This window comes from Phocoena phocoena, chromosome X, assembly GCF_963924675.1.
Source record: "Phocoena phocoena chromosome X, mPhoPho1.1, whole genome shotgun sequence".
Taxonomy (NCBI): domain Eukaryota; kingdom Metazoa; phylum Chordata; class Mammalia; order Artiodactyla; family Phocoenidae; genus Phocoena; species Phocoena phocoena.
Window position 1 is genome coordinate 26,467,487 of NC_089240.1, and position 21,720 is coordinate 26,489,206.

The 21,720-nt window shown below is 42.7% G+C and overlaps 1 protein-coding gene across 5 annotated transcripts in view; it reads left to right on the forward strand.

The window, feature by feature from the left end:
• The first annotated feature begins 4,599 nt into the window (after nucleotides 1-4,599).
• The window catches only part of GK (glycerol kinase), a 76,461-nt gene continuing 59,340 nt past the window's right edge, over nucleotides 4,600-21,720 (forward strand). Inside the window, exons 1-3 of one of the 5 annotated variants that reach the window (XM_065900890.1) lie at nucleotides 4,600-4,945; nucleotides 16,488-16,561; nucleotides 18,715-18,821. In XM_065900890.1, the coding sequence (XP_065756962.1) occupies nucleotides 4,868-4,945; nucleotides 16,488-16,561; nucleotides 18,715-18,821 (259 nt within the window). In that variant the 5' untranslated portion in view covers nucleotides 4,600-4,867. The remainder of the gene's footprint in view (nucleotides 4,946-16,487; nucleotides 16,562-18,714; nucleotides 18,822-21,720) is intronic. The other 4 variants (XM_065900886.1, XM_065900888.1, XM_065900889.1 and 1 more) reach the window with 4 other exon arrangements.

Sequence of the window (21,720 nt, forward strand, 5' to 3'; positions counted from 1 at the left end):
ATACCCATAGCACAGTGGTTCTCAAAGTGTGTGGTCCTTGTACCAGCAGTATCAGCACCACCTGGGAGCTTGTTAGCAACGCAGATTTTCAGAACTCATCTACTAAACCAGAAATTCTGGGGTTGTGGGCCCAGGTTTTAACAAGTCCTCTAGGTGGTTCTAATGTAGGTAAAGTTTGAGAATAATTGCCGTGTCCTAACTCTGTTACAACTGTAACATTGCATGAAGTGATACATAATATTAGGTAGTTATACTTACATTATTAACATGCATGCGAGTGGATTGTCCAGTTCCCATGGGGAGAGGGGAAGGCGCCCAATTTGGCTGTTTTTATCAAGTATATTTAAATTTTGGATCTGTCTTTAACTTCCTCTGCTACCGTGGGCAAAGCACTTCGTACATCTGCCTACATCATCCCATAAAATAAAGGGGTGCTGCCCCTATTTATTGTCATCCTTTCCAGCACTAACTTTCCATGTTATCGTTTTTTTTTTTCGTACCTATATCAATCCATATCCAAGTAATTATTAGAATAGCAGGGAGAGATTAAGGAAAGGCTAGCTTTCCAAATAGACTAGACTAGAAAAAATAAGACAGGCAAATATGGAAAGACCAAGAAGCACTACTGGACAAAAAGAAAAAACTCCCTAAGGAAATGTAGCCTTTCTGCTTATATAAATTCTGTGTTAATTAAAGAACAAGGAAAACTAGAGGAGGAATAAGTGAAACAGCCAGAGACTCTCCAAGGGGTGGGTGGGGAGTTAACACTGGTTTCTTGCTCTACCAGTCAGAAATATTTCACGGTGAGCTTTTGATGACTCAACCCACTTAAATCATTTGCATGAAGGACTTTGGTCTTTACCTCTGGATTTCTTTGATAGAAACACACTTGCCAGTGAGACTACATCTTGCTTTTCATGATGAACTGTGCTGCTTGTAGAGTGCTTTCACAGACACTGTGTCACTTCAGTCTCACATTAACCCACCCACGTCAGTGATTTTCCCAATTTTACAAACAAGCAAAAGAAAGACATGGGAGGCAATGAGTTACTCAAATTTAGGAAGATTAAGTGTTGAATGCCAGGGCCAACACTAGACCAAGGTCCTTAGTTTTCCAATCCAGTGTTTCTTCTACCGCTTTGCCTTCAAATCTCAACGGGTGTTGGGGAGATCAAGGCGGACCATCCTACCTTTTTCCTTTTTACCCATTTCTCTTCCTAGTTTTCCTCAGGTTGCTATCAAAGGGCACTAGGCTTGTGTCAAGGAGATGGAAGTTCTAGTCTTGGTTCTACCACAGAAGGACTCAGATGAGCCACTTATGCACTCTGGGCCTCACGTGGACCATTGTTATGATGAAATTAAATTCATATTTTATGGCAAGACAAGGAAAATTTAAACATAAAATTATTCTCTGCCTGTTGGGGCCTCCTCCCCCCCTTTCGTGTGTGTTGTGCTCTGCATTAACCAGAGCTCCTTGGGAGTTAACATTCCTTCTTAATTTTGTAAAGAGACAGGGTGACCCACTACTGGCTTTCTACATGCAGATCTGCATTGTGCAGACTGTCAGTATGTCATTTGACATATCACCCTTTGTCTCAAAAACATAACCGTGCTGTGTCTTCTAACAGTCCTCAGAGCTTTCTAAAAGACTGTCTCCTGGGTTATAATCCTCAGGTTGGATTGAATAAAATTTTCCATTTCTTTCTTAGATTGACAATTGATTATTTTTTGGTTTTGTTTTTGGCCGTGCCATGCAGCACATGGGATCTTAGTTCCCCGATGAGGGATTGAACCAGTGCCCCCTGCAGTGGAAGCCCGGAGTCTTAACCACTGGACTGCCAGGGAAGTCCCTTGATTAATTTGTCATCAACAGTTATTTCCAACTTTTTCTCAATCGTAGTATGAAAAATGGAATCAGAAGATATATTGGTTGACTTTTGCATTTATATAGATTTGAGTTTACAGACTGTAGCTGGGGTTTAAAGGGATGTGAGAGGGCAGGCAAACGGGGGAGATTCCAAAAGGATAAAAGCAAATAGGTTTATGACAGTCAGAGTAAATATTTAGGGTGTGGAGTTGAGATACGGCTGAGCTCGATTCTGCCATTTAAGACCCTTCCCTTGGTATCAATAATCAGTATCAAGGCTGCAAAACAAAGAGCTTTGTGGGAGTCTTAGGAATTGCAATTCTGGAGACACAGATTCAGGTTCTGTTCTGGGGAAGATAAAGAGTCAGGGGCTTATATAGTCAAAAGCCATAAGGTTGTTCAAGAATTACAGTTGAACCAACACAAGAAAGGAAATATTTGTCTTTAAGGAATCGTGAGTTATTTTAGGGTAGGGGTCCGATAAGTATCTTGAGTTTCTGGAACATTGGGCAGATGTTTCGAATGCCTGTGTTAAGACAAGAAGGGATCATAGTTCAGATTCCATCTGGGATGAGACGTGCACAAGTCACATTTCCTCAGTGGCCTAAGTTCTGTTTTGGTGAAAAGAATAAGGATGTGGAACACAGGCTATTGTGGGAACCACAGGATCAATAAGTTTTAGAATCTCTCATGTACGTCTAGCCCCACTTTTACTGAAATGTCTGAATTCTGATCACATGATGCTGCTGAACAAATAGTTTGCTGTCCTGTTAGAATCTGAGAGTCAGAAGTGTGTGAAAGTTCAAACATGGTCAGGGATTTTTTTTTTTCTTTTAATGGATCAAAGTGGTATGTTTGATGGCTTTTTTTTAACTTTTTTAAAAATAAATTTATTTATTTTATTTATTTTTTAAATTTTTGGCTGCATTGGGTCTTTGTTGCTGCGCGGGGGCTTTCTCTAGTTGTGGTGCACGGGCTTCTTATTGCGGTGGCTTCTCTTGTTGCGGAACACAGGCTCTAGGAGCACGGGCTTTAGCAGTTGCGGTACGCGGGCTCAGTAGTGGTGGCTCGCGGGCTGTAGAGCGCAGGCTCAGTAGTTGTGGTACACGGGCTTAGTTGCTCCACAGCATGTGGGATCTTCCCGGACCAGGGCTTGAACCCGTGTCCCCTACATTGGCAGGAGGATTCTTAACCACTGCGCCACCAGGAAAGCCTGGTGGCTTTCTTTTTACTGCCTGTTAGCGTCAAAGAAATCCTTATCTATTTCAGTCAATTAAATTTTTCAGGGTGTTTAGGGGCAAGTTAGCCTAGTTCCTTTACATGTGCCTGTATGCCTGTCTGTGTCTCTTCCTCTTCCAGGAAATTCAGAAATACTGATTCATCTGCACTCCTACCCTTAAGCAAGCCAGTTTATCAGTAGTTACCAAGTCCAACATCTCTACAAGTAGGCCTCCTCTGGAACACTAGAATTCGATTTCTAGACAGAGTATAGGAAAATTTGCTTCCAGAGCAAGAGTTGTAAAACTATAAACACGGAGATGAATAAGTGAGGTGGTGTAGAGGAAGACGAGAAGGGGGAAAAATAGAAATGATGTTCCAGAACCGTGAGAGATTGGGGAAATGGAGTGGAAAAAAATGCGAGTGTGGGAATAGTATAATGCTTTTGAAATTGATTGAGCATGCTGGTTTACAAAATCAATTTAGTGATTTTTTCAACCAGCATTTAAAAAAAAATGATACGCAGTAGAATAAAAAGATACAGAATGCATAGCATTGAAGGATAAATACGGTTTTGGAAACATTTAAAATATATGTAAAAATATATAAAATGTATTTATATATATATGTAACTATATAAATTATAAATAAATGCGCGCCTGCGCGCGCACGCGCGCGCACACACACACACACACACACACACACGTCGGCACACAGGCTTGGGGTTGTTTTGTAAGCTATTTCTCACATTGGGTCTCGGTCCAGACTTTGAAAACTCCTGGAACATAGGATCTAAAAGAATCCAGCAAGGTAAATTCAAGGTCAAATAAGCAGGACTCTTTTCTCCTTTTGCTGTCCACATCATTTACCGGAGGGAGAAGAAAAGGGCCTGTGAGGGAGGAGACACCAGACTGAGGCCAAACGAGGGGCAAGGGCGCATCAGGACAGGGAGGACCCCGGCGACTTCTTTCCGGATAGTCTACTAATGACCCCAGGAGGTTGATTTTGAGCGCTTCACTTAAACGCTAAACCGAAAGAACTAACTCGTTCATTATCCCTGAAAAGCCTCCAAAGGCGAAGGATTCGCGCTGCTCCTGAAGGTGACACTACGTAGGGTCAGTCCCAGTAGAGAGGATTATTCTTTTCTTGGACAAGGAACCGGGAAGTGGGCGGGGCGTGGGAAGCGCGGGAAGGCCCGGTAGGGTCGGTCCAAAGAGTGACTCACGTCTTGCTCTGCACAGCCCACCAGAGGAACAAGCAGTTCTGCCCTTTGGGACCTATCCGCGAGCGGAAGCCCCAGGGCGCTGGTAGGGTTGTGCCCTTTCCGCGGGCCAGAGACGCTCCCTGACCGTGGGCACCACCTGCCCCAGCCCCGGCCCTGCGGCAGGCCGACTTGGCCGCCTGGTCGCCGGGCCCACGTGACCTGCCGCGCCGGCCACCGCCTCCGCCGCGCCCAGGCCCCGCCCCCGTGACGTCTAGCTACCTCAGATTGTCTGAATGTTCCTTCTCTTTCCGCTTTCGGTAATTGGTCGGCCAGGCAGACAGCGCCCCCCCCTCCGCCCCGCCCCCGGAGTCGTGGGGAACGCTGGTGGGGGCGGGGCCTGGGCTGGAGGGGCGGGGTGAGAAGGCTCCGCGCCGGTAAAGGGGCCGCCCGAGCGCGGTCCGAGCCATCTACTGCTGCCGGTCCCCCGGCCCTCCCGACTCGCCGCCCGCCCCTTCGCCGCCCGCCGCCGTCACTCAGGGAAACGGGCTGCGACCGCCCGCCGACCCCAAGCTGGTTTCATGGCAGCCACGAAGAAAGCAGTTTTGGGGCCGTTGGTGGGAGCCGTGGACCAGGGCACCAGCTCGACGCGCTTTTTGGTGAGCCCGGGGTGCCCCTGAGTAGGTGATGAACCGGGGCGGGAGCCTTGGAACGCCGGGGCTGGGTGTCGCGTCCCCATCCCGTTCTTCCCACGGCCCGGGGCCCCGGCCGCCAGGCAAGAGAAGGAGGCCAAGAGCCCCGGAGCGGGACTTGCCACGCTGGAGCTGCCCCGCCCGGGCCTGGGGGAACGCGGCCTCTCGCGACCCCCGCGGCTGAGCTGAGCAGCCGTGGCCTTGAAGGAGGAACCGGGCCGCCTTCTAATGGGGGACTCCTCCCCCGAAGGGAGCTAGGACTCGTCGAGCGTCCGTGCAGAGCAGCCCGCCTGCAGCCAGGGACAGGTGGCCACATTGACCGCTGCTGCAGTCTTCCCCAGAAGCATTTGGCCTGCCGGGGGCAGGACGTCCTTGGATGGGGGAAGCTGTGTCACGGCTGTGGTAGCCTAACAGCGTCCTTTGGAGCAGTGGAACGAATATAGTACTAGCGTGATGATGCCTTGTCATTCTCTCCCACAGACATTGCAGAAGGTAGAATGCTAAGGCGGGGGGCGGGGGCCGGCGAGTGGCAGAGCACATTAGGAAAAAGTCACACTACACTGCTTTTACCAGAGTCTTTATTTAATTTCGAAGATTCGTAAATTTCATTTCTGATACTTTGCCCATTACAAAGATGACTGTCCTCTCTGCGCTTCACAGCGTAAAGCGGCAGGGAAATTCTATTCCTCGTTTTATTTACCATGTCTGACAGCAGAGTTTTGCCGTAATGGAGTGCTATTTAAGTGACTTTCTGCTGATTAATTTGTTTTGGGCAATTAGGAAACTTGCTCTTAAAGTGATCTAGCACTGACTTCAGTAAGATAATTTAAAAGTAATTTTAAAAAACTATTGTTGTTTAAGAGCCCATGCTTTCAGTGGACATTTGACTAATCTGGCAAGTTGATGTAAATATTTAATGACTACTTAGCTCCCTCTTCACTTCTTTGTCTCAAATCATGTTTTCATGCATTATTTAGTATGTATATATACTGTATGTATACATTGTACATACAGTATATATATATTTTTCAGAGCTCTGTTTAGTTGACCACTTGACCAAAACCTGCATTTGCACCTTCATTTTTTTTTCTTTTAGTGAGTGAGTATTTTTGTTTTTTTTTTTAATTAATTAATTTATTTATTTTTGGCTGTGTTGGGTCTTCGTTTCTGTGCGAGGGCTTTCTCTAGTTGCAGCGAGTGGGGGCCACTCTTCATCGCGGTGCGTGGGCCTCTCACTATCGCGGCCTCTCTTGTTGAGGAGCACAGGCTCCAGACACGCAGGCTCAGTAGTTGTGGCTCACGGGCCCAGTTGCTCCGTGGCATGTGGGATCCTCCCAGACCAAGGCTCGAACCCGTGTCCCCTGCATTGGCAGGCAGACTCTCAACCACTGTGCCACCAGGGAAGCCCCTGTACCTTCATTTTGATACTCATCTCTCTTGTCTAAAGTCAAAAGCCTTCAGTCCAGTTTTAGCTTGGTTATTTAATGACTTACCCTGGTTTGAGCTGCCAAGACATAATTCTACCGTCTCTTACATTGTTTACCTTCTGATCACCCAGGGCAGGTTTCACTATGTCTTATTTTCATGTAAGTGTCTATAAAGTAATCCAGAATCATAAGTAAGAAACTTAGCCTACCTGGATTTGATTAATAAAATACACAATCATCGCTACCATCTTCCCAAATTAAGAAAGACCATTAAGACAGTGCACTGTTCATTGAGTTTTGAGGCCGTATTCAAGAATTGCCCACACAAATGCCTCCAGGGGCCAGGCAGGTAGAGGGAGGAGGGCAGACTGGAGAGCAGACTCAGGCTAAGGGGAAACCTATAGCTGCCAGGCAGGAACACTAGCCCCGTGCTGCCAAATCTTCAAATTCTTTAAGAAAAGCTGGTAGTCTAGAGTTTTCAGTGAAATCTTCCTGTTCTTAAATGTTGGCAACTAGTTCCTAATGGATTGTACGGGCCAAACCAAACATGGCAGTTGTTCTCAAGTTTATGCAGCCTTTGCCCTCTATGAAAGTGGGTAAAATATTTCATAACTCTGTAGGCTGCCTTTTTAGTTACCAGCCTGACTGTGCCTGTCTTCCTTTTGACTTTTCACTGTTGCTCTCCATATAGCCCAGCAATCTTCTTTATCTACTGCAGGTTGTTCCTGGTCCCTCAGATTTTGTTGCCCAAGAGGCATCTTTCTGCATTGGTGGGGAAGGAATGAAAACTTAGTATCATCACAATCAGTTGTTCAGTGTCATGAGCCTTTAAAAAGTTGGGTGCTGTTTACTGTGGCTTGATCTCAGTGAGTAAGCTAAGGTGCACATTCAAAAGGTTCCTGTCCTGCTTACAGAATGATGTTTAAAAGTTGATCAATAGGGCTTCCCTGGTGGCGCAGTGGTTGAGAGTCCGCCTGCCGATGCAGGGGACACGGGTTCGGGCCCTGGTCCGGGAAGATCCCACATGCCGCGGAGTGGCTGGGCCCATGAGCCATGGCCACTGAGCCTGCACGTCCAGAGCCTGTGCTCCACGACGGGAGAGGCCACAACAGTGAGAGGCCAGCATACCGCAAAAAAAAAAAGTTGATCAATAAAATTTCCTGCTGCTTGAGAAACAACTATGCAAGAAAGCTTCAGAGGTAAATTATAAAAGACTACCTGTGTGAAGGGATCCTGTGTGAAGTAGAGAAAAACTTGGGAATGGTTTAGAAAGGGTTTTTTTTTCCCTTGGTTATAAGGAAAGAGGTTTGCTAAAGCACTCCCTACAAAATACAGGTAATAGATTTGCTGAATAAGTGCTTCAGTCACAAGGCGATTCCCAGGAGTTGTTCTAGTCATATTGTTCCACATTGTAATTATGACTCAAAAATATTTGCTTACCTTCTCAGGAAAGAATACAGCGGGTAAGGACTGTCATAAGGAAGCTTATAGAGTGAAAGGTGTTAAAATAATTTCCTGACCATTATTCACTGAATTGTCATATCTCATTCAACATTCACAAGACCAATAACCTTGCTAAGTTTTCTTTTCCCTTTTTCTATGCCAGCTATATTGGCTTTCTCCCGTAAGGGACACAAGATTTCTTTATTCATGTTCTTTCATCCAAGGGAAATGCCTCCTCCCTGTGAAAATTTCCCATATCTGCTTCTTGAAATTGCGCTCTACCTCCAAATTTTACCTCCAAATTGTACTCTCCCTCCAAATTGTACTCAACTGCCATCTCTTGGTAGAAGTCTTCCTCAAACCCTTAGTCAGAATTTCTCCCCCTTCCTATAGCATTCTTTTTTATTTGTTAATAGCTCTTAGCACCTACTTCGTGTCATTGTATATCTGCTGTACTTGAAAGCAGGAACCTCCTTTTTAAGACTTGTTCATCTTTGCATTCCTTAAAACATCTTGGTCAACATGACAAATGAACATCTGTTTTATCTACAGGAGCACTTTTTACATATTTGTTGAATAGATTTTTATAGGTCAACTGAATTTTAAATCTGGTTTTCTTTTTTATCTTGTCAAAAAAATGTTAAAACTCTGACTTAGGTATGTTTGATTACTTAATTTCTTCTCTTTTAGTAGTAGACCTGCAATTTTAGAACATGTTCGTTTCTTCCTCTAGTTGTCAAAGACTTAAATCTTGGGACCCTATGCATATGTTTTGTACCAAAGGAAAATTTCCAACTTGTCTGATAGGAAAGTGAACTGGGCTTGGCATGTGTTTACCCAGATTGCAGAGTAGGAACTTCTTGGAAAGAGAATTAGTGTAACAGGTTTAAAGGAGGAGCCATTTCTTCGTAAGACAAAAGCTTCAGCTTAAACAGTCAACTTCCTTCTTTAATTTGGTAACTTTATTTTTTCCCCATTAAGTTGACTGCTAAAAAAAAACCCAAAAAAACAAAAAACAAAGGATTAGAATGTGTTGTGACTTGCAATGTGTCAGGCACTGCATTGAGGACTTTTCCAGCGTTATCTCATTTAATCCTCGTAACAAATACGATGTAGGTAGTATTATTAAGCTCCTTTACCCAGATGATTAGACCGTGCTGGAGAGTGTGCCCAAGGCTACAGAGTAACGTGGAACTGGGATTCAAGTCCAGGTCTGTCACAGTCAGAAACCTATCCTCCTAACACCTCCTGCCTTAGGCTCCCGAGCTACCTGAGTACAGTCAAACCTGGGTATCTAGGAGACTGGTTCCAGGACCCCTGTGGATACTAAAATCCTAGGATACTCATGTCCCTTGTATAATAAAATGGTGCATTATTTGCATAAAACCTATGCACATCCTTCCATATACTTCAAATCATCTCTAGATTACTTAAACCTAACACAATGTAAATGCTATGTAAGTAGTTGTGAATACAATGTAGATGCTATGTAAATAGTTGCTAGGCCCGTAGTTGTGAATACAATGTAGATGCTATGTAAATAGTTGCTAGGCCCAGGGCAAATTCAAGTTTGGCTTTTTGGAACTTTCTGGAATTTTTTAAAAAATATTTTTGATCTGTGGCTGGTCGAATCTACAAAAACGGAACCGTGGATATGGAGGGCTGACTGCACTGTGAAGGGAAGATGGGAGGCTGGGGAAGGCCATTTACCAGTTCTGATTATGGTCACAGATGAATCTTCACCAAGAAAAACATACTCACACACAGGTTTCACAATATGTAAAAGAATGTTGCCTTTGAAAAAGTCCTGCTGGTTTGGATCATCTTGTGGCTCAGATTAAGCGGGGCCTGGGCAGGGCTTAGGTGTAGTCACCATGGATAATGGTTGCATAACCATTTTGTTCCAATAGCCAGCATCTATGAAGAATGACCTGAATTGTAGCTCCGTGCTTATTTTGGCAAGAAACATTGCCTTGACCCCGGCTGTCTCATCATACTTAGAGATCTCAAGGTTAAGGGATAGATTTCCGCTTTCTTTTTTCATTCATGTATCCAACACATAAGTATTAGGCACCCATTAAGGGCCAGGAACTAATGAACAGTAAATTTGGTAAAACTAATTTGGCTCATAGCTCGAATGAGGCCCCTCTTATAATAAATGTAAATGTGACTGTTTTGTGTCCCCCCCCCCCACTAAGCTGGTTAGTTTTCTTGCCCATAACATTACAGACAGGGCAAGAACATGTTCTCATCAGAGAGCTGCCACTCTCTCTTGTCCTCTTGTCTCATAAGCATAAATGTTTAGAGCCTTCAGTTTTGAGTTCCTTGAGGGGCAGAATGGTGTCTTTTTTCCCCCTCTCCAAAGCCTAATACAGCATCTGGCGTCTGGTCGGTGCTCATTACATGAATAGACAACAGCAGAGAGAGGCCTCCAGGGCTTGATGTGTTGACTAGAACTCTTGGACTGAAAGACTAGAAAGGGAGAACTTGCGGGGTCTTGGAAAAAGTTGAATTTGGCAACTATAGCTATGTTAGATGTATGAATATGCTATTTAATATAATTTCCTTTTTTAAGAAAAATATAACGCCATTTGCTGTGTTTACTTCTGTGGCTTGTTGGAAGATGCCATTATGCCTTCTGTGGTCAAGTTTGCAATGTAACATGTTTGTAGCTAATATTTTTATTTTAGGTCCTGCAAATTTACATAGTGTTTTAGAGACGGAGTTTATATTCCTGAAAAATGTCTTACTTATCACACAGTAAGGTTGAGTGTGGCATGAGTAGGCTAGTGGGGAAACCACGTGGGGAGGGAAGTGAATGCATGTTTATGATGGGATGGCTGAGTTAGTCATAGGGTGAGTGAGGCAAGCGTGAAAGACAGTTACTTAGTAAGGACTGCATTTCGTCTTCATCTCTCCACTACTCCCCTTCTGCTGAGACAGAAGGCATGCGTTGTTTCAGAAAGTCCTTTTAAAACAATTTTTATAGAAGTAATTTTCCTTGTTTCTTCAGCTTTTTAACTGTCCCCCTCCTCCAAATCTGGAACTGACCATGATTTAGGCACAATGGTAAATATAGAGCTAATGACTTCTAATTCTAATTCTCCTCTTATAATAGAAGTAGTGAGAGTAGCAGTAGTAGTAATAATCATAATAAGTAGCAGGAGTAGCAGTAGTAGTAGCAGCAGCAGCAGTGGTGACATCTTTTGGGCTTATGCTATGCTATCTTTGGGTTTTGGGTTTATGCTATGCGCCTGCACTGTGCTGAATTCCTTTCCTACGTGAAGTTGTTTCTTCAGTTTTTAATTGCCCTCCCCCACCAAAAACAAAATCTGGAACTGAGACAGGATTTGGGCTTAGAGATGAATACAGAACTGGTGATTTTTTTTTTAATTTATTTATTTTATTTTTGGCTGTGTTGGGTCTTCATTGCTGCGCGGGCTTTCTCTAGTTGCGGCGAGCAGGGGCTACTCTTCGTTGTGGTGCACGGGCTTCTCATTGCGGTGGCTTCTCTTGTTGCGGAGCACAGGCTGTAGGTGTGTAGGCTTCAGTAATTGTGGCACGCGGCCTCAGTAGTTGTGGCTCGTGGGCTCTAGAGCGCAGGCTCAGTAGTTGTGACATACGGGCTTAGTTGCTCCGCGGCATGTGGGATCTTCCCGGACCAGGGCTCGAACCCGTGTCCCCTGCATTGGCAGGTGGATTCTTAACCACTGCGCCACCAGGGGAGCCCACTGGTGACTTTTTGAATCCTAACTCTTGTCACCTATCTGCTGTGCTGGTGGTAGTAGTAATAATAGGAACAGTAATAAAAATAGTACCAGTTGTAGCCACAACAGTAATGGTAACATCTTTTGGATACGTGCTGTGTGCCTGCCCTCTACGAAATACTTTTCATACATTATTTTTTTTATTATATTCTATATATTTTCGATGTTTTAAATGAAAAAATTTAAAACACACTGAAAAGTAGAAAGACAAACGTAATGAATGGCTGTGAATCTATCACCCAGATTTAACAATTATTCATACTTGTCATACTTTCTTAATGTAGTTTTTTGGTGAATTTAAACCTGGAGTCAGCTATTTTTCCAAATATTTCTCCAAGTTTTCCTTTAGTGATTAACCATATTTAGAGATGAAATTCTGAGTTCTAGTGTTGGTCACTGTCACAGAGATGTCACTGTTTCTAGGCTCTTTCAGGGGACGGATTTTAAAAGCCTCAGTTCATATTGATATTTCCAGTTCTAATTAACTTTACGGTTCACTTAAGTTCTTTCATTTTATATTTATTTCCTCTTGCACTGAAAAATCTTGGTTCCTGACAATATTAGCATACATTATTTTATTTAATCCTTTTACAGGTGGAAAAGTCCAGGCTTAGAGAAGTTAAAGTCACACAGCTGACATGGGCAAGGCTGGGCTTGACCCTCAGCCCCAGCTCTCCCAGGCCCATGCTCTTTGCCTCCATGTTACACCAAGCATAACGTTCTCAACTGCCTTTTCCGGCCCACATGAAATTCTAAGACTGGATCTCTTTTTTTTTTAATTGACATATAGTTGACATATAACGTGGTATAAGTTTAAGGTGTCCACCATGTTGTTTGATACATTTGTATATTGCAGTATGGTTACCACCATAGCATTATCCACGTAGCTCTACCGTGTCACATAATTACCATTTATTTTTCTGGTGGAAATAATTAAGATCTACTCCCTTAGCGACTTTGAAGTTTATGATACATTACCATTGGGTATAATCACTCCGCTGTGCGTTAGCTCTCCAGGACTTATTTATCTACTAGTTCCAAGTTTGTACCCTTAATGGATCTCTTTCCTTAAGCTTATGACCTAAAACATAAGCAATTGACTACTGGGTATCTCCACTTCTGTGCCGAGTTACACCTCAAACACATGTTATCTAAAATGAGATTTGCAATCTCCTTACCCCCTTCTGTACCCTAACTACTTCTCCTTGCCCTACCTTTGTCTTGTAAACACTGCCTACTCTAACTTGTAACCTGTAACCTGTCATCCTTGAGTATTCCTCCTTTTTTGTCACTCCTCCCCATCCAAGCCCTTGACGCATCTATTTGCTTATACCTCCTAAACTGAATCTCTCTCAGCAATGCACTTCATGCAGTCCCCACTGCTGCTGGCCTCCAAGTGGAGCCCTCTAGGTGTCTTACCTGGGTCACTGCAGACACATCTACAGCTGCTCTCCCTGCCTCAGCCTAGCTTCCCCACCGTTCCCAGTCCCACTCGGACTCCCTTGTATTCAGCCTTAAGTCTTAGCCTGGAAGTTACCTCTTCTGAGAGCCCTTCTCTGAGCCCACCAGTCTGGGTTGGATGTCCTACCTCCTCGTTGTAGCATAGGCAGCCCTGTGTTAGAAAACTCCTTTGTATTCACTGCCACTTAATGAAAGAAAAAGTCCTAATTAGTATCAGTCTGATTTTGTACTGGAAAAGCTCTGCATTGGTATTTAGAAAACCTAGAGTTTAGCCCTGTTTTGTCAGTATTATCCGATCTCTTGGAGCTCCCTTTGCAAATAAGAGAGCATTCCATTAGGGCCATGGGTTTCAGTGTGTGTTGTCATTTTGTTTTTTGCCTTGGAACTCCATCGTTAAGCTCTCTTCTGGAAGCTGAAGTCAATAAAATGTGAAATCTAAGGGAGGGCGTGGTCCAGAGCTCCCTGTCCTTCCCTCTCAGCTTCTGAAGGGTCCTAGAGATGCGGGCAGCACACTTTGAAAACACTAGCCCAGAGGAACTCTAGGATCTCTTCTAGATCCCATAGACTCTTGTGTCTTAAAGTATTTCTTTAAATTAATTTTCTTAAAGAGAGTTTTCTGTTCTGTGCCGTTGTGCGTCTGAAGTTTTAACTAATTTTTAAATTAGGTGAATTTCAAACTTGGAAAGGGAGAAAAACGAGGAGCATCTGTAATTCTGGGGTGTTTCTTCCTTGCCATCTAATGATTTTTAGACAAATGACTGTGCTAGACCTTTTATAAAGCAAACTCTATAGCCACTGCCATCTTTCATAGACAAGGGCTTTTGAAATCTACTTGAAAAGAACCGACTAGCACTCTCGCTACTCGGCAATGTGTTCTCATATGGAGTGTCTCATACTCCAGCCATAGAGTCTTATGGAAACATCATTAGCCTGCTTTGTATACTTGTCCGTCTGCAGACAAATGGATAATCAGGAGGCTTCACTACAGTTCCTCGCATGAACCTAGATATATGAGAAAAGCAGTACTCCACAACTTCACTGTCCAGTATGACAGCCACTAGCTGCAGGTGGCTTTTGAGCACTTTAAATGTGGTTAGTCTGAATTGAGGTGGACCATAAGTATAAAATCTGTACCAGATCTCAAAGACTTAGTACTAAAAGAGTGAAAGGTCTAATTAATTTTATATTGATCACCTGTTGAAATAATTTTAGCTATATTGGTTTAAATAAAATGTTATTAAAAATAATTTCACCTTTTTTTGTGTGTTTTTTTTTGGCTTCATTGGGTCTTCGTTGCTGCGCGCGGGCTTTCTCTAGTTGCAGCAAGCGGGGGCTACTCTGTTGCAGTGCGTGGGCTTCTCATTACGGTGGCTTCTCTTGTGGAGCACGGGCTCTAGGCGCGTGAGCTTCAGTAGTTGTGGCTCATGGGCTCTAGGTGCACAGGCTTCAGTAGTTGCGGCACGCGGGCTCAGTGGTGGCTTGTGGACTCAGTGGTGGCTTGCGGGCTCTAGAGCACAGGCTCAGTAGTTGTGGCGCACTGGCTTAGTTGCTCCGTGGCATGTGGGATCTTCCCGGACCAGGGCTCGAACCCGTGTCTCCTGCATTGGCAGGCGGATTCTTAACCACTGCACCACCAGGGAAGTCCCCATTTCCCATTTTATTTAATAATATTTTCCTAATAAGTACCTGATAGACCACAGTTTTTTAGATATTCAGCAAATATTTATTGATTATCAAACCCTATGCCAGGCACTATTCTAGGCCCTAGAGATGCTTCAGCAGATAAAATGGGACAGTTGGAGTGGACATCCTAGAGACCTACCCAATGCTAAGTTGTAAATTACTGGGCTATTACATGGGCTTCAGCCAAGTGCCTTTTATTTATGATGTATCAAATTAACCTTTGCCGTGTAAGATATTTTATCTCCTCAAAGGACTTGAGAATTTGCCTTCTTGCTTTCATTATGTTTATTACTTCCTCCCCCAAAAATGATGTGTGTGGTGGGGAGGGAGGGGAGCAGCAACCCGACCCACTGTGTGTTTTCCCTTATTACTTTCTTCCTTAGTCTGCATTCAGCAAGTAATTTTCTCCCACAGGAAACCTAGGCCTGGAAACACTTTCTTAATTGGATGTGACTTTACTGCTGCAATTATAGTGATTTTGGAAGTTAGTTTTAATTAAAACATGAATCCTTACTCTGAAAGACTAAGTAATTTGATACTTAAATATAGGTACACCCAGGTGAGAAATAAATATATCTGAAAAAAAGGTTGCTAAGTTTTTAAGAAGTGTTGTTTTAGTGGTTTTAAATTTCTGGAGGCTTGTACTGCACTTCTTCTCTGGTAGCTTTCATTCATTGGTTTTAATGTTTTATCATCAAGGGTCAGCAATTCATGACAAGCGTGTCACAGAGAGCACTCAGCTTGATGCCACGGCACTCATCTCCCCCTGCTGATATGGCTCTACTTACCTCTCCTAAGAGCTAGATGCATTGTTACACTTCCCTTCAAAGGAATTTACACAGTATACTTTCCTGCCTGGGCGTCTATTGACTCCTGTCTCCACATCCAAGGTAGATGCAGAATGGAACCATATACTATCACTATCAGCATTTGGCCAGCTCTCTTTTATTTTTGGTTTTCCTATTCTCTAAAAGAAATCCATACTATTAATTGGTTGATGTATTAAGTTTCCTACACCTAGAACCATTTGGTTTTTTTTGTTTTTTGTTTTTTTTTGTGGTACGCGGGCCTCTCACTGTTGTGGCCTCTCCCATTGCGGAGCACAGGCTCCGAACGTGCAGGCTCAGCGGCCATGCCTCACGGGCCCAGCCACTCCGCGGCATGTGGGATCTTCCCGGACCGGGGCACGAACCCGTGTCCCCTGCATCGGCAGGCGGACTCTCAACCACTGCGCCACCAGGGAAGCCTGAACCACTTGTTTTAAAGAATGAGGAATTGCCTCTTTAGCTTTATCTTTAATAGATTTTCATTTATCTAAAGAGAAGTTATTATTTCTTAAGCTACCTTATAACTTACATGATTCTATCTGAAGAGAAAGTAGAACATCTTGTAAGGCATTTCATCTGAAATGATTTTTCTATCAGTGAATAAGACCTTCAGTTGCTAAATAACTTTTTTTTTTTTTGTGGTACGCGGGCCTCTCACTGTTGTGGCCTCTCCCGTTGCGGAAGCACAGGCTCCGGACGTGCAGGCCCAGCGGCCATGGCTCACGGGCCCAGCCGCTCCGCGGCATGTGGGATCTTACCGGACCGGGGCACGAACCCGTGTCCCCCGCATCGGCAGGCGGACTCTCAACCACTGTGCCACCAGGGAAGCCCACTGAATAACTTTTAAACATCTTTGCTCTCTACCTGCATTTTTACCCTAATATCGCAATATATTTTTCAGGTTTTCAATTCAAAAACAGCCGAACTACTTAGTCATCATCAAGTGGAAATAAAACAAGAGTTTCCAAGAGAAGGGTATGTTTCCTAATTTAATATGTAAATGTACATCATGTTTATTAGTCCATCTCACCCCACCTGCCCTGTGCTTTTGTAAAGTAAACTTAACCAAACACCCTCCTGAGAAGACGTGAGGGATAGGTATTAGTCAAAAAAAGAAGCAGTAACTTGGTAGCTCAGCAAAAACATGTGGATGATTGATGGCTTAGGAATTCAGTGACAAAAGGAAGCGATAATAAAGTAATAAAGCAAAGGAGTATTAGATATCAGAAATTCCACGTTGACTTTGAAATCATTTAGTCCTGTGTCTCCATCATTGCCAAACTGCTGCTTTGCTGATTTGCATGTAAGGGTTTTTTCCTTAAATAAAGATATGTTTTTAAAAAACATTCATATATCTTATCATCTAATACTAAAATCATCCTTTTGGGGAATAATGTTCATATATAGTAATTGTGATATTACTACTTATATATATGTATTATATAGTACATATACATATATTATACAGTATTTTATTTAAAATTTGATATTCATAATACAACCACTTTGAAAAACTGTGTGGCAGTTTCTTATAAAATTAATCATACATCTGCAACATTCCACTCTTAGGAATTTATCCAAGAGAAATGAAAGCATATGCCTATAGGAAGACTTATCTACATGAACGTTTATAGTAGCTTTGTTCATACTAGCCCAAACTGGAAACCCCTCAAATGTCTGCCATCAGTAGAACGATAGCAATGAAATACTGTTTGACAGTTTTTCAAAAGTGATCTGATACATGCAATGACATGGTTGAATCTCTTTGATATCCTGGAGAGTGAAAAAAACTGGCCACAAAAGAATACATCCCGCATAGCTCTATGTGAAATTCAAGAAGAGGCTAAACTAATTAGGATGATGGAAATCCGAAAAGTAGTTGCCTGTGGAGTGTGTGATTGACTTGAAAGAGGCATGAAAGAACTTTTCTGGAGCAATGGAAATATTCTATATCTTGACTGGGGTGTTGGTTAGATTAGTATATACATTTGTTAAAACTCAACAAACTGTGCACTTTCAATCTGTTCATTTCATCATAAAATTTACTTCAATTTAAGAAAGAGAGGGAAAACAGTGTGTTACCAAATTTTCCGTTAAAAATTTTCTCCTATGTTTTAGAGAATTCCTTTGTTTAATAATAAAAGCTATTGATATGTTAGCAGCATTAGAATGACTGTCCACAGGCCTGATCCCAGGGCAATTTAGAGAGAGAATAGCTAGACTGGGAGGGACAAAAATTAGAAATATGTGGAAGGAGATTGGGTTTTGGAAAAAGAGCATTTAGAGGCAGAACTCAAAGCTCAGGAAAGCCAGGCAGACCTGAGGAAGGCAGAGAAGAAAGGCATTTGGAATTCCCTTGCTACTTCCAGATTCTAGCATAGGATTCTTTTAACTTGTGTCATTTCTACTTTTGCATAGAAAAAGTATGCCATTTGTTTCTCCCAGGTATTCTTCCTTTTCATTTATTATGAGCCATTCATCCTTCTGAGGTCCTTGTACCTTAACCACAATTGCACTGGGATTGGGTCTGAAAACTGGGACCAATCACTTGTCTACATGAAATAGTTATTGGAAGGAATGTACATTTTTCCCCTAAATTCTAACAAAACATTTTAGGAAATAAAATGACAAAAGAGATTAGTATACTTATTTGACTTCTTAGAATTTGTTTTGCTTCATAAATAAGTAAATACACAGATATATAAGTAAGTAAATCAGTGTATCAAAAGAATAATATCTATATCTAGTCTGTTTAAAACTGACTAATGACTAGTGAAACATAAAGATAGTATATCAGAATTCATCACACCCACAGAATATAAAGAATTGGGGAACCAGTTTCTTACTGGATTTGAAAACTAATTTTAAAATAGGTAGAATATTTGCCGTTTGTGGCCTGGTATTACTTACCTCCTTTCAAATAATTAATTACTATATGAAGAATAATAAAAATGTAAAGTAAATAGGCTCTTCTTTAAGTCATTCCTTTAGAATATTGGATATGCTCTGCTTATCTGTTTTTCTTCGATTTGTGCAGCCACTCCCTCATAAGTGAACATCTCTAGAGAAATAAATTATATGTGTCTTGCTCTCTTGTGGACTAACCAAATACATTCTTTTGTTTGAAGATGGGTGGAGCAGGACCCTAAGGAAATTCTGCATTCTGTCTACGAGTGTATAGAGAAAACGTGTGAGAAACTTGGACAGCTCAATATTGATATTTCCAACATAAAAGGTATTTTTCATATTTTACTCTATGTACGATTATCTCAATTAACTTCATTCATCCAGCACATACTTGAGTGCCCATGCAGTGGCAAGCATTTCTTTGAGAACTGAGGATACAACAATAAACAGGAAGATTAGGTCCCTGTTCTCATGAAGCTTTTATTTTGGTGGGAGTGAGACCAACAGTAAAAGTAGATAAGTACCAGCTAATTTCAGATGCAGATAAGTTCCATACAGAAAGAAGTAAAGCGCAGTGATATGCTAGAGTGTGCACAGAGAGGCTTCCTTTAGATTGGAAGGCCAGAGAAGTCCTGTCTGAAGAGGTGACACTTTTGCTGCGGTGTCAAAGGCCAAAAGGGGCCAGCCATGCAAACATCTGGGGGGAAAATGTTAGAGGAAAAGAAAGCAACACGTGCAAAGGGCCTGAGGTGGGAATAATTTTGGCCCATTCCTGGATCAGAAAGAAGGCCAGCATGTCAAAAATACAGTGGAAGAAGGGTGACAGGTGAGGTTGGGTGGGTAAGGGGTTTCAGAAGGAACTGAAATCTGAGAAGTGGACGGGGCCTTGTCGGCTACAGTTAGGAGTTTGGATGTTATTCTCAGTATCACACGGAGCCATGAGAAGACTTTAAGCAAGGCCATAGGGGATGACAGGATCTGACTTGCAGTTTAAAAACAACTTCCTGACTGCTGTACGGAACACTGTGGAGAGTGAACAGTAAAGGCGTAAGTGTGGACACAAGGAGACCAGTGTGGAGGCCGCCGTGGAAGTCCTGAGAGAGAGGACGATGACTTGATTGACAGTGGTAGCAGTGGAGGTGGGGAGAAAGGGCCAGAGCTTGCTGATGGATTGGATGTCAGGGTAGCAGAGAGAGTAGTGGGGTGGGGGAAAGAGATGGGTCACAGGTGAGGCTTGGGGTTTTTGCTGGAGCTCCTGGATGGATAGGGATACCCTTTACTGGGGAGAGAAAGACTAGAATAAGGAACAGCTTGGGGAGGGGGGAGGTTGTTTGAAATCAAAGCACTTCACTTTTGAAATCTCCCTTAAATAATTGTCTGAGAGTGTTAGGTTATTACAAGTATCTCCCTTATAATTCCTAGTAGTTTTAATAGAATATCTACCTGAGTTTGGCTTTGCATCATTCGTAAGGGAGAAAAAAAATAACCCAGTCATCTAAAATTGATACGCTACTAGTGTAAAGGGTGGAAGCATAATGCGGTAATTGCCATCTCCTTAGAGTTTAAATTTTTCAAGCTCACCATTCAAGGACTACTTTTTTTTTCTTTCTTAGGTAGTTTGACTCTAGATACGGGGAACCATCAGTTGGTGGTGGTGGTTCCTTAATTCATGTCATCTTGGCTCTGAAATTTACCAGCACTCCTGAGTTGAAACATTGATTTTTTTTCAGACTTTCCCTTATTTGTATAAATAAAACTCACTTTAAAATAGGCTAAGTATAATCAAAACCAGTCATTCAGCAAACTCGGAGTGCCTACGATGTGCTAGGTGTGCTAGGGAAACAGTGGAGCACAAATAGGGTCGTGCCGCTGTCCAGTGGGGGAAACATGTTAATCCAATCACAGATTAATGGAAAAATGTAACAGTGACATTTCCGTTACTGCAGATTTTTACAAGAAATACCCATGTACGATTTGATACTTTGTTAACAGTTTTTTAATATCCTACCTTCATTTTATCCCTACATCTAAGTGAAGTACTTCAAACTTCTTTTACAGTTGCATTCACCAAGTTTTAGATGAGTCCTCTGTCAAAGTGATTGTTGGTCAGTTTCCTTGAACTGTCCTCACAGCTTTCATGGTCTAAACAGTGTAAACATGTAAGAGGCATTCAGTAGCACACTCTGTTGTCGAAATATCCATTACCAGTGATGTAAATAATCTAGGTGGCGGAATGCCATGTTCACGATGTAGATTCCAGAGCCATTGGCCATGATTTTGACCTCATTCTACCTCCCTTTCAGGTGAGGTAGGCTGCGGCATGTTGGCCTTCTAGACCCACTCAGGTGGCATTCTTTTTTCTCTTGTTTTTGTGGTGGTCGTGAAGATGACACATAACCCCAGTGCAGGTCACTTGTCTTCCACTTGCACTGTCTGTAAGAGTACTGAGCACACAGCTCTCTGCTCTACGCTCCTCTCTGTCTGGCCAGTGTGAAACCCATACCTGAACCAAAGTGACCCAGCACTTCCTTCTCAACAACTACCAGCCTATGGCCAAGGAAGAGAACGTTCCACAAGCCCCTCCATACCAGGCCAGTTGTGTTAAAAAAATTTTTTCCCAGGTAATTTATTGAATTGGCCACTGTCAAGGGCCAAGCTTTTGCTTGCCTATATAGAGCTCTAGGTCACAGAACCCTAATGCTGTAAAGGATCTTCCATCACTTAGACCTAGCTGCAAATGAGAGAACAGGGACCCTTTGCAGGTCGTGTAGCTATTTAGTGGTGGTATAACATGAAAGCACAACTGCCCTGTCTCCTGGTCCAGTGCTTTCTTTCCTGAGCCACACTGATAATAACCTCAAAAACCACTTGAGTTTTTGGTTCCAAAGTGGCAAAGAAATGAGTTTTTTCCAGCTAAAGGGTGATTCATTTATCATCTTACCTGGTAATCATTGAGTTCATCATAGCTGGCTGTATTTCTTTGGCAAACTCCAGTTTCATTGGTTTTAGTTGTCCTCATCTGCCAAAGTTTGTTGATTTCAGGTCCCTATAAACAATGTCTCCATAATTAAAGTTCACTTTCCAGTTTAACAGCTCACTTGAGCCCAAGACAAGTAAATAGGCTGCTTCTTTCCATCTTGGCTTAGAGAGCTGGGCCGCTCTGTTTGCCTGTCACTGGACTGAAGGAAATACAAACTATAAAGAGATACAATACCACATAGTCTCAT